Here is a 13,810-nt window from a genome sequence, read left to right as displayed (position 1 = left end):
ATCCCTAACGTGAAGCATGGTGGTGGCAGCAACAATGAATGGAGCCAAATACAGGCAAATCCTTGATGAGAATCTGCTTCAGAGTGCAAATAACAGACTGGGGAGAAGAGTTATGTTCCAACAGGACAATGACCCAAGCATACAGCCAAAGCAATGCTGGAATGGCTTCAGAACAAGAATGTGAACATCCTTGAGTGGCCCAGCCAAAGTCCAGACTTGAATCCCATTTAAAATCTGTGGAAACACTTGAATCTCCAAATCCAGATGTGCAAAGCTGATACAGACATACTCGACGATCAAGGTGTAATAGCCGCCGAAGGTGCTTGTACAAAGTATTGACTCAGGAGTGTGAATACTTATAGAAATTAGGTATCTGTATTTCATTTTCAATACATTTGTAAAAACTTGTTTTCACTTTGTCATTATGGGGTATTGTGTGTAGATGGGTGGGGAAACCCTGAACTAGAGAATGGAGACACTTGTAAGCGTGTGAAAGATTTTTGTATAGATTTATTTGAGGAAAGGGATGCTAGGTTTGTTTGGTTTCAATAATGCTGTTCTGAACCATTTTTATACACTTGGTGATATTGTGATTGCAAACTGTAGTGAGTGTATGTACAGTAAATAGCATATAAAACAAATCTTGACAGCATCGCATGTCAAAGGCACAAGCCCGCTCTGAGGGGGTCTTCAAGAGCGTATGGACTAATAGCATAAACAACTTAAAGAAATCAATTAATTTCAATTAAGTATCACTACTTCTGATTGACAGTCATTGATTAGACTGAGTAACAATGACCATGATAGTTGCAGGCTGTGAGGAGTATTTAACATTATGTAGCATACCATGCTTCAGTATGATACAGAGGAGGCTGGTGGGAGGAGCTATAGGAGGACGGGCTCATTGATATAGAATCAGTTAAACGGAATCAGACATGGTTTCCATGTGTTCAATATGTTCCATTAATTCCATTCCAGTCTTTACAATTTCTCTGTAGCATACTGAAGCATCACCATAGATAATTACATCTTTCCTATCTCCATGTGTAGTATCACTATGGATCAGATAATACCCTGGAGGTGTGGCTCAGGCGGTAGAGCATGGCGCTTGCAACGCCAAGGATCGTGGGTATGATTCCTGCTGGGGACACACATACTAAAATGTATGCATGACTAAGTCAATTTGGATAAAAGTGTCTGCTTAATGGCATATATTATACTCTGGCAATACTATGTAAACGTTTCAAGGACCTCAATGCTATAGAGCACATCATTATGCCAGAATTCCTAAGACTTTCACGTGTTTAGTCCTCCATTTTGAAAGTAGTTCTACTTAACGTCTCTGACAGACCTACTGATACTGGATGTAGCCCTTCCCCTAACTGACTATAGTGGCTTTTAAGCAAAGCTGTTGGTCTAAAACTCTGTCTAATGTGAAAACCTATTTTTGAAAAGTAATTCATGTCATCTGTTGGTGGAATACTGTCTGGATATAATTACCATAGGCCATCTATCTCAAACTGAACCGCCTCCACCAATTCCATTATAGCCATATGAACATGAAAAGTCTATGTAACACAGCATACCCTCAACCGCATCCATACACCTTCAATGACCTATTATTCAACGCCTTAACCAGGGCCTGACGTTCAGGGCTGGCCGCTGGTCCGGGTTGGTTTTGGAAACCCTCCGGGACAGTTGATCATCCCGGTCAGTGGCCACTTGGGCCAGTGAAAAAAAATATTGTAAAAATGCTATATTTAATCTAGGCTATGTAATAAAGAATTCCTGAAGCTGTGAGTTCGTTATGTTGATTATTTATCCCACGCGCGCCATAAACTACACATTAAGCCGAGCTTGAGATTGTTGTGTGGAGCAGCTCACTGAAGACCGATAGCTGTAGGAAACATCTTCAAAGTTATGATAAATACCAATAAATGCTAAAGCAAGAATGGGTATGCAAACCAGGAATAAAAAGTTCCGTCTTGGTAGAATATTTGCTGTGCGCAATTGTCATCATAGAATAGCCAAACTTGATAATCAGACATTTTTTCGGGGCTATTTGGTCCTAGAAAAGTCCTTGAAGGTAGCCGATTTACAAGTTTTACTGCAATATAATTATATCATTATCATTTCTGATCAGTTTTTGTGAGAGATCTATCCGCTTTCATTTGTTTTTCGCGCTAGTCTGTTGCTCTCTTTGCGGTAAAACCACGTGCAGTTACTATGAGCAGGAAAACCAGTGGAACGCTGGCTTCACCTTCCATACAAATCGTTCCGTTACAAAGGGAACCCGATTTTTGCTCACTTTGTTTTAAAACATGATACATTAACCCCTCAATAACTCTTCAACATTTCAAATGGTGAGACTGACCAGCTGCCACAGACTTCATTAGTGTGTTTGTGTTGGGAGCATCTACATACAGTCTATTTAGTCAGGCAATGTCCGCTTTATTCTGACATGTTTTAGAATGTCAAATATTTTTATGGCATTGCATAATTCCATTTGGAAGGCTCAATAAAACATGCATTATTCTAAGTTGTTATGCATACTTTTTTGCTTACATGTTTGGGGGATTTTTTTTCTATAGGCTATGACAATTCAATATAAAAATGTAGGTCCTTGAAAAAAAATCTTTGAATTTGACTTCCCAAAGTCTGTCTGAATCCTGTAGGCTACTTGCTCAGCCCAAATGAAAGATAAAATCACTAGCTCTTGAATTTATGCGCACATCATTCGCTTGCCTGCCAGATGTTGAAACGTGCCAGTATTTCTTTCATTCGGCCCAGTGTGCGTTGGCAAATTGACCTGAATGTCAAGCCCTGCCTTATAAATACATTGCTACGTACCAAATGTATGTTTACGGAGGACATTAACATAAAGTCTTGTTCTCTGGTCTGATCTGAATCTTTAGAGGCCAGTCTTCATGATTAAAACAATCACATACAGTAATGTTCTATAGACATCTGCAGGTAATACACTACACTCCGCAAAACAAACAGAAATACCTGGCAACAGGGCAGAGGCTAAGAGCATAAAACCATAAAACCATTTATATATAAAAAACTACTTTTTGATATTTTATGCATAAATAAGCTTTGAGCTAATTGTGGTGTTGTAAAGAAAACAGTCTATTTGAACCATCTGAAGTGAATCTTTCTTCGTTTGGAGGGCATCTTCCATCTGGAGTTTAGCCTATCTTCGTCTTGTCCGTATCTGAACGATCGGCCTCTTCTCTCCATCACTTAGCAGTTTTTGGGATCCCCGAGGCCTCCAGCATTTTCTGTAACAGTGTAAAATGTGATTAATATTTCTTATGTGCTACCAAACTGCCACATGAAATAAAGGCTAGCTGTTAGGCCTATTATTGGGGATGTCATACAAACAGAATACACGCTCCATAGAAGGAATACATTGTCCTCTGTAGCTCAGTTGGTAGCTTTTGAAACGGCAGTAAAAGTGCAATAACTTGTGTCGGCTGTGGTATTTTGGATGCAGTATTTGCAAGACTAACTGCAGGGTACTACGCTTCGATCACAGCGACAGCGTCATTACATTTTGGTACACCAGAATAACCTTCATTTCCAAGGAAACGCTGCGTTTGCCTTGCAGCCTTGCAGAGGCAGTTGCAGTGCGTTCGGTGTGGTGCATCAGTTGGATTTATGAGTCAATCTGTCCGCGTAGACGGCTTGACAGAAATGGTAGCAGAAGGTTAATGTTGAACTTTGTTACATACATATCCAGATGATGCTGCGTACTATTCTGCTCAATGAGGCTGTCGGTGTGTTGGAAGCGTAACTGCAGTTACAATGCAAAAGTACTGCAGTAAAAAAATGATCTAGAATTTTGGACACAGTATTTGCAGCATACTGCAGTTATACTGCACTCCGATTGCAATCTTTTTCTATAAGGGAGCGCATGTCACTGTAACGTCAAGGTAGTGGGTTCCATCTCTGGGACCATCCATACTTAAAATGGATGCACACATGACTAAGTCGCTTTGGATAAACGCGTCTACTAAATGGCATAAATTATTATATATAAATATGAAAGCTTTTCAGTGTTGGAGCAGCTTTTTAAAATAAAACAAACATAAGCACACTGTTAGCTTGCTTTAACAAATATACAGAGCTCTCCTCTCTCTCTAAATGACATTAAGCCTCCCGAGGAGGAAACCAGAGCTTTAAAACAGCATTACATCTCCAAATTACAGTGGTTCTGGAAACCCTTAACAAGACTTGGAGATCTTCACCAGATTGAGTTCTTATTTTAAAATAGAATACTTTTCTACAACACAGGCCTTCTCCCCAGACGCTAATCTCAGCTGAGTTACATTTAATCAATTCATTCCACTGCCTCCAGCGCACCCGAGCAAATTACATTCTGGGTTCAAATGTGTTACGTGCAATTAACGTTTCAATCCAACACACGGATCAATGGGAGAGTTTCTTTGCTGATGGAAGTCTTTTTATTCATAGTGGATTCCATAAGGGGAGAGCAGGGTTAAATACATAGACCTACGGTTCCCCACAGGGATAGAATGTGGCGGATTGTACTCAACACCCAGCCCAGGCTAATCTACTGCAGCTACTTGTTCTGGAAAACCAAACGGACAGTCACATTAATAGTGTGTCATGGTCTGTAAATGCAGTCTGTATTTATGCTGTTTGCGCTTGCTGGAACATTCTGAGGTTGTCCTTCTGACAGACTTGTTTGCACTTGTTGTAGTCGCCATAACTACAGTGCATCGAAAAACACACAGACAGACACATACACATTCATCTCATTTGTAACAACAGCAGTAACAGAAATCAAACTCCTCTTGCTCAGAGACTTGTTCAATGGCTGCCAGGATCCTGTCGGGAGACATGGGAAGCCCATGGCAATAAATGCCTTCACAGTTCACACCACTTATCAGAGAAGAAGGAGACAGGAGAGGGTCCGGCAGCGAGGTAGAGAGGAGAGGGTCCGGCAGCGAGGTAGAGAGGAGAGGGTCCGGCAGCGAGGTAGGCAGGTAGAGAGAGAGAGGTAGAGAGAGAGAGAGAGAGAGAGAGAGGTAGAGAGAGAGAGGTAGAGAGAGAGAGGTAGAGAGAGAGAGGTAGAGAGAGAGAGAGGAGGGAGGAGAGGGGCCGGCAGCGAGGTAGAGAGAGGGAGAGAGAGAGAGGAGAGTGGCAGGCAGTGAGGTAGCGAGAGAGAGGAGGGAGGAGAGGGGCAGGCAGTGAGGTAGCGAGAGGAGGGAGGAGAGGGGCCGGCAGCGAGGTAGAGAGAGAGAGGAGGGAGGAGAGGGGCAGGCAGTGAGGTAGCGAGAGGAGGGAGGAGAGGGGCCGGCAGCGAGGTAGAGAGAGAGAGGAGGGAGGAGAGGGGCAGGCAGTGAGGTAGAGAGAGAGGAGGGAGGAGAGGGGCCGGCAGTGAGGTAGAGAGAGAGAGGAGGGATGGGAAGTCCACGGTCATGTTGTAACAAAGCTCCAGCACACTGCACTGTACAGACCCCTCCCTCCTACAGCCAGCCCCTCTCCCTGTAGTATACACTAGTAAGTCAACTAATGCCCTGGTTTTCCAGCATGTTGAGCTAATTGCCTAGGCATGTTAGTATTGATCATGTAGGAGGAAGGCTGAAGCAGAGGGCTTTATGAAGCATTCCCAGCAGATTGACAGGGCCCTCTCTCTCACACTGTACTGCTCAGGTTGTGGGGAACTTCCCTGGACTATCAGGCTGCAGTAACAAGCCTCTCTCCTGATGATGAACTTCCCTGGACTATCAGGCTGAGTAACAAGCCTCTCTAATGATGATGAACTTCCCTGGACTATCAGGCTGAGTAACAAGCCTCTCTAATGATGATGAACGTCCCTGGACTATCAGGCTGCAGTAACAAGCCTCTCTCCTGATGATGAACGTCCCTGGACTATCAGGCTGCAGTAACAAGCCTCTCTCCTGATGATGAACTTCCCTGGACTATCAGGCTGCAGTAACAAGCCTCTCTCCTGATGATGAACTTCCCTGGACTATCAGGCTGCAGTAACAAGCCTCTCTCCTGATGATGAACTTCCCTGGACTATCAGGCTGCAGTAACAAGCCTCTCTCCTGATGATGAACTTCCCTGGACTATCAGGCTGCAGTAACAAGCCTCTCTCCTGATGATGAACGTCCCTGGACTATCAGGCTGCAGTAACAAGCCTCTCTCCTGATGATGAACTTCCCTGGACTATCAGGCTGCAGTAACAAGCCTCTCTCCTGATGAACTTCCCTGGACTATCAGGCTGCAGTAACAAGCCTCTCTCCTGATGATGAACGTCCCTGGACTATCAGGCTGCAGTAACAAGCCTCTCTCCTGATGAACTTCCCTGGACTATCAGGCTGCAGTAACACGCCTTTCTCCTGATGATGAACGTCCCTGGACTATCAGGCTGCAGTAACAAGCCTCTCTCCTGATGAACTTCCCTGGACTATCAGGCTGCAGTAACAAGCCTCTCTCCTGATGATGAACGTCCCTGGACTATCAGGCTGAGTAACAAGCCTCTCTCCTGATGATGAACGTCCCTGGACTATCAGGCTGCAGTAACAAGCCTCTCTCCTGATGATGAACGTCCCTGGACTATCAGGCTGCAGTAACAAGCCTCTCTCCTGATGATGAACGTCCCTGGACTATCAGGCTGAGTAACAAGCCTCTCTCCTGATGATGAACGTCCCTGGACTATCAGGCTGCAGTAACAAGCCTCTCTCCTGATGATGAACGTCCCTGGACTATCAGGCTGCAGTAACAAGCCTCTCTCCTGATGATGAACTTCAAGTCAATCCCACAGAGAGAGAAGTGTAGTTGGACAGCAGCTAGCAGCTTCTCTCTGAGCTGGCCTGTCTCTCTGAGGTGACAGAGGTCCTCGATGACTCAGCCATCATCCCACATCACCACTCATGTGTCTGTGACATCATGCCTGGCCAGGCTCACACCAGACAGAGAGATGCAAGCAGGCTCAGGAACACAACACACACACACACACACACCCACCCACCACTGGACTCCTCACACTCAAAATACACATTCACTGACAATACACATTCACTGCTCTGCCCTGGACTAAGGGTAATCTGGCCTGGACTAAGCCTGGACTAAGGGTCTTCTGTACAGCACCTGTCTCTATAGTACAGCACCTGTCTCTATAGTACAGCACCTGTCTCTATAGTACAGCACCTGTCTCTATAGTACAGCACCTGTCTCTATAGTACAGCATCTGTCTCTCGCTCTTTCTATAGTACAGTATCTGTCTCTCTATCGTACAGTGCCTTGCAAAAGTATTCATCCCTCTTGCCGTTTTTCCTATTTTGTTGCATTACAACCTGTAATTTAAATAGATTTTTATTTGATTTTCATGTAATGGACATACACAAAATAGTCAAAATTTGTTAAGTGAAATGAAAAAAATTACTCGACTACGTCATCCCCATATTATTACTTACCCTCTTGCTCTTATGCACCCCAGTATCTCTACTTGCACATCATCATCTGCACACCTATCACTCCAGTATTAATGCTAAATTGTAATTATTTTCACCTCTAGGTCCTATTTATTTATTGCCTACCTCCCTACATTTGCACACACTGTACATAGATTTTTCTATTATTTTGTGTTGACTGTACGTTTGTTTGTGTAACTCTGTTGTTGTTTGTGTCACACTACTTTGCTTTATCTTGGCCAGGTCGCAGTTATAATTGAGAACTTGTTCTCAACTGGCCTACCTGGTTAAATAAAAAGGTGAAATAAATAAATAAATAAAATAAATAGAGGCAACAAAGAGACCAAAGAACCCTGAAGGAGCTGCAAAGCTCCACAGTGGAGATCGGAGTATCTGTCCATAGGACCACTTTAAGTCATACACTCCACAGAGCTGGGCTTTAAGGAAGAGTGGCCAGAAAAAGCCATTGCTTAAAGAAAGAAATAAGCAAACACGTTTGGAGTTCGCCAAAAGGCATGTGAGAGACTCCCCAAACATATGGAAGAAGGTACTCTGGTCAGATGAGACTAAAATTGAGCTTTTTGACCATCAAGGAGAACGCTACGTCTGGCGCAAACCCAACACCTCTCATCACCCCTAGAACTCTATCCCCACAGTGAAGCATGGTGGTGGCAACATCATGCTGTGGGGATATTTTTCCATCAGCAGGGACTGGGAATTGAAAGAATGGCACTAAATACAGGGCAATTCTTGAGGGAAACCTGTTTCAGTCATCCAGAGATTTGAGACTGGGACGGAGGTTCACCTTCCAGCAGGACAATGACCCTAAGCACACTGCTAAAGCAACACTCGGGTTGTTTAAGGGGAAACATTTATAATGTCTTAGAATGGCCTAGTTAAAGCCCAGAACTGAAATCCAATTGAGAATCTGTGGTATGACTTAAAGATTGCTGTACACCAGCGGAACCCATCCAACTTGAAGGAGCTGGAGCAGTTTTGCCTTGAAGAATGGACAAAAATCCCAGTGGCTAGATGTGCCAAGCTTATAGAGACATACCCCAAGAGACTTGCAGCTGTAATTGCTGCAAAAGGTGGGGGGGGGGTGAATAGTTATGCACACTCAAGTTCTGTCTTATTTCTTGGTTGTTTCACAAAAAATATTTTGCATATTCAAAGTGGTAGACATGTTGTGTAAATCAAATGATACAACCTAGAATTTTTTTTATTTTTGGCCAACAAAATAGGAAAAATGCCAAGGGGGTGAATACTTTCGCAAGCCACTGTATATAAACTAAGCAAAAAAAGAAACGGCCCTTTTCAGGACCCTGTCATTCAAAGATAATTCCTAAAAATCCAAATAACTTAACAGATCTTCATTGTAAAGGGTTTTAACACCCATGAATGTTCAATGAACCATAACCAATTAATTAACATGCACCTGTGGAATGGTTGTTAAGACACCAACAGCTTACAGACAGTAGGCAATTAAGGTCACAGTTATGAAAACTTAGGACACTAAGGAGGCCTTTCTACTGACTCTGAAAAACACCAAAAGAAAGATGCCCAGGGTCTCTGCAAGGAGGCATGAGGACTGCAGATGTGGCCAGGACAATACATTGCAATGTCCGTACTATGAGATGCCTAAGACAGCACTACAGGAATACAGGGTGGACAGCTGATCGTCCTCCCAGTGGCAGACCACGTGTAACAACACCTGCACAGGATCGGTACATCCGAACATCACACCTGCGGGACAGGTACAGGATGGCAACAACTGCCCAAGTTACACCAGGAACGCACAATCCCTCCATCAGCGCTCAGACTGTCCGCAATAGGCTGAGAGAGGCTGGACAGAAGACTTGTAGGTCTGTTGTAGGCAGGTCTTCATCAGATATCACTGGCAACAACGTGACCTACAAACCCACCGTCGCTGGACCAGACAGGACTGGCAAAAAGTGCTCTTCACTGACGAGTCGCGGTTTTGTCTCACTGGGGGTGATGGTCGGGTTCGTGTTTATCGTCTTAGGAATGAGCGTTACACCGAGGCCTGTACTCTGGAGCGGGATCGATTTGGAGGTGGAGGGTCCGTCATGGTCTGGGGTGGTGTGTGACAGCATCATCAGACTGAGCTTGTTGTCATTGCAGGCAATCTACAGGGAAGACATCCTCCTCCTTCATGTGGTACCCTTCCTGCAGGCTCATCCTGTCATGACCCTCCAGCATGACAATACCACCAGCCATACTGCTCATTCTGTGGGTGATTTCCTGCAAGACAGGAATGCCAGTGTTCTGCCATGGCCAGCGAAAAGCCCGGATCTCAATCCCATTGAGCACGTCTGGGACCTGTTGGATCGGAGGGTGAGGGCTAGGGCCATTTCCCCCCAGAAATGTCTGGGATCTTGCAGGTGCCTTGGTGGAAGAGTGGGGTAACATCTCACAGCAAGAACTGGCAAATCTGGTGCAGTCCATGAGGAGGAAATGCACTGCAGTACTTAATGCAGCTGGTGGCCACACCAGACACTGACTGTTACTTTTGATTTTGACCCTCCCTTTGTTCAGGGACACATTATTCCATTTCTGTTAGTCACATGTCTGGAACTTGTTCAGATTGTGTCTCAATTGTTGAATCTTATGTTCATACAAATATTTACACATGTTAAGTTTGCTGAAAATAAACTCAGTTGACAGTGAGAGGACGTTTCTTTTTTGCTGAGTTTATATCTCCTCTCTATATAGTACAGCATCCGTCTCTCCTCTGTATTAGAGGTCGACCGATTAATCGGAATGGCCGATAACAATCGGTAATTGGCATTTTTGGACACCGATTATGGCCGATTACATTGCACTCTGCGAGGAGACTGCGTGGCAGGCTGTCTACCTGTTACGCGAGTGCAGCAAGGAGCCAAGGTAAGTTGCTAGCTAGCATTAAACTTATCTTATAAAAAAAAAGTCAGTCTTTACATAATCACTAGTTAACTACACATGGTTGATGATATTACTAGTTTATCTAGCTTGTCCAGCGTTGCATATAATCGATGTGGTGCCTGTTAATTTATCATCAAATCACAGCATACTTTGCCAAACGGGTGATTTAACAAGCCCATTTGTGGAAAAAAGTACTGTCATTGTACCAATTTGTACCTAACCATAAACATCAATGCCTTTCTTTAAAATCAATACACAAGTATATATTTTTAAACCTGCATATTTAGTTAATATTGCCTTCAATTTCTTTCAACTATGGAAATTGTGTCACTTATCTTGCGTAACGATTCCGTATTTCACTGAAAGAATAAACATTTTGTTTTCAAAATGATAGTTTCCGGATTTGACTATATTAATGACTTAAGGCTCGTATTTCTGTGTGTTATTATGTTATAATTAAGTCTATGATTTGATAGAGCAGTCTGACTGAGCAGTGGTAGGCAGCAGCAGGCTCGTAAGCGTTCATTCAAACAGTACTTTCGTGCGTTTGCCAGCAGCCCTTCGCAATGCATTGCGCTGTTTATGACTTCAAGCATATTGACTCCCGAGATTAGGCTGGCAATACTATAGTGCCTATAAGTACATCCAATAGTCAAAGGTATATGAAAAACAAATGGTAGAGAAATATTCCTATAATAACTACAACCTAAAACTTCTTACCTGGGAATATTGAAGACTCATGTTAAAAGGAACCACCAGCTTTCATATGTTCTCATGTTCTGAGCAAGGAACTTAAATGTTAGATTTCTTACATGGCACATATTGCACTTTTACTTTCTTCTCCAACACTTTGTTTTTGCATTATTTAAACCAAATTGAACGTTTCATTATTTAGTTGAGACGAAATTGATTTTATTGATGTATTATATTAAGTTAAAATAAGTGTTCATTCAGTATTGTTGTAATTGTCATTATTACAAATATATAAAAATCGTCCGATTAATCGGTATCGGCTTTATTTGGTCCTCCAATAATCGGCACTGAAAAATCATAGTCGGTCGACCTCTCCTCTGTATAGTACAGCATCTGTCTCTGTGGCCTTCTCTCCAGTGGGTCACTGTCACCTCTAGCAGTGGTGGCTAGTGCTGGTGGACAGCCAGCGACTAAGGTGTTGATAGGGGGTTTCCACCAGTGAGGCACCTGCTCTGATCACTACTACATTCCTCCTGTGCCAAAGGAAGGAAGGGATTTTCCCCAGGACATTGGCTCCTCCCTTCAGTGATACACTTAGCTAGTTGTACAGTATGCATCTCTCTCTATGGCTTCCCTTGCTGAAGCAGTGGAAAATGCTGGATTTTAGCCGATGCACCTGCTCTGATCAGTTCCCCCTGTGCCAGAGGAAGGAAAGAGTTTTCCCCAGGCCACATAGCCCATTGGCTGGCAAGACAGCGTATTCGCCTCTGCCTGCTGAAGTGGTGGAAAACGTTGGATTGACTAGGCCAGATGCAGACAGACACAGCAGTTTAAGTGGCAACACAGGAAGATGGCCGTCCTTCCGTCCTCCTCTCACAACTGACCCGGACAGAACTCCAGTGGAATGAAGGCTCTCTTTCCCTCAGCTCTACTCCTAATAAAACTCCAGTGGAATGAAAGCTCTCTTTCCGTCAGCTCTACTTCTAATAAAACTCCAGTGGAATGAAGGCTCTCTTTCCCTCAGCTCTAATCCTAATAAAACTCCAGTGGAATGAAGGCTCTCTTTCCGTCAGCTCTACTCCTAATAAAACTCCAGTGGAATGAAGGCTCTCTTTCCGTCAGCTCTAATCCTAATAAAACTCCAGTGGAATGAAGGCTCTCTTTCCGTCAGCTCTACTCCTAATAAAACTCCAGTGGAACGAAGGCTCTCTTTCCGTCAGCTCTACTCCTAATAAAACTCCAGTGGAATGAAGGCTCTCTTTCCGTCAGCTCTAATCCTAATAAAACTCCAGTGGAATGAAGGCTCTCTTTCCGTCAGCTCTAATCCTAATAAAACTCCAGTGGAATGAAGGCTCTCTTTCCATCATCAGTAGAGACTGCAGTACAAGGTGATGCATGATGACATATCCAGTGGAAGGCTGTGGCTCTGACTGACTACCTGATACAACACTTTGGGGTTGACTGAAAGGTCCATCAACTCCTGTCCCTCAAAAGACTCAATGCCTGCTCTGCCCGCCCGCCCGCCCTGTCGGCCGCCCGCCCCGGCCCGGCCCAAATGCCCGCCCGGCCTGACATGATACAACACTTTGGGGTTGACTGAAAGGTCCATCAACTCATGTCCCTCAAAGACTCAATGCCTGCCCTGGCCGCCTGACTGCCCAGCCGCCCGGCCGCATGCCCGCCCAGCCGCCCGGCCGCATGCCCGCCCGGCCAAATGGGTTTTGATGGATGGGACGAGGAGAAGGACAGTGTTAGAGGGAGAATCAAATGAATGAATTATGAAGAAGAGTTATTAAAGACAAACGGCAAGACGTTCAATAGCCATGGTAGCAGGGGCACTACTCTGGGACTGGGTTGAAAACACAGTCAGTTAAACACAAGGTAGTAACCAAGTATCATCACAACACATACCATACACAAACCTCACCACAAGACCAACTTGGGCAAAACACGTAGACATGATTAAGTAGCTTATCCATCTCTATTCACAGGATTAATATCAGGCATTAGGTATTATAGGTGAAGCTTTCAATTCAAACCATAACCAGACAAACTCACAACCTGCATAGCAGAGTTCAGTCAGACGACCCAAAGCAACTTACCGCCCATGGACCTGGTTCTGCACAAACAAACCAAGAAATCAACCAATCCTGTTCAAATCTGCTTAAATTCAACATTCAGCTGGACAAGAACAAGAAGCATCAGAAATACCACCAATCAATGTGATGCATTTCATGGCCCCGCCCTTCTTTCTGCAGTGCTGAGAGAAATGATAGCTAGCTAAGGCATGCTAGCTAATTGCTGAAGCACTCAGCCTTAATCCAGTAAATGACTGCAGTGCCAAGCTGAGGCAAGCTACTGCTCAGCAGCATACTCATATCAATACCATTAACCTAACTCCTGTAATTTATCTTTACTGAAGTGCTCTGAGGGACTGAATACATTACATGAAGCTGTTATGGAGCGATATGGGTCTGCATTATGGTGTTATGGAGAGAGATATGGGTCTGCATTATGGTGTTATGGAGAGAGATATGGGTATGCCTTAAACCTCTCTGGGATAGGGGGCGGTATTTTCACGTCCGGATGAAAAGTGTGCCCAAAGTAAACTGCCTACTACTCAGGCCCAGAAGCTAGGATATGCATATTATTAGTAGATTTGGATAGAAAACATTCTGAAGTTTCTAAAACTATTTGAATGATGTCTGTGAGTAAAACAGAATTTATTTGGCAGGCAAAAC

General features: G+C 44.0%; 1 protein-coding gene across 2 annotated transcripts in view; it reads right to left on the bottom strand.

Moving 5' to 3' along the window:
- Positions 1-490: 490 nt before the first annotated feature.
- The window catches only part of LOC115177150 (anoctamin-10), a 40,003-nt gene continuing 26,683 nt past the window's right edge, over positions 491-13,810 (bottom strand). For both annotated transcript variants that reach the window (XM_029737708.1, XM_029737707.1), the window contains exon 13: positions 491-3,284. In XM_029737708.1, the coding sequence (XP_029593568.1) occupies positions 3,243-3,284 (42 nt within the window). In that variant the 3' untranslated portion in view covers positions 491-3,242. The remainder of the gene's footprint in view (positions 3,285-13,810) is intronic.

The sequence above is a fragment of the Salmo trutta genome, chromosome 37 (assembly GCF_901001165.1).
Source record: "Salmo trutta chromosome 37, fSalTru1.1, whole genome shotgun sequence".
Lineage (NCBI taxonomy): Eukaryota > Metazoa > Chordata > Actinopteri > Salmoniformes > Salmonidae > Salmo > Salmo trutta.
The sequence above is the reverse complement of the archived record's forward strand: the minus strand, read 5'-3'. Positions and strand labels throughout refer to the sequence as shown.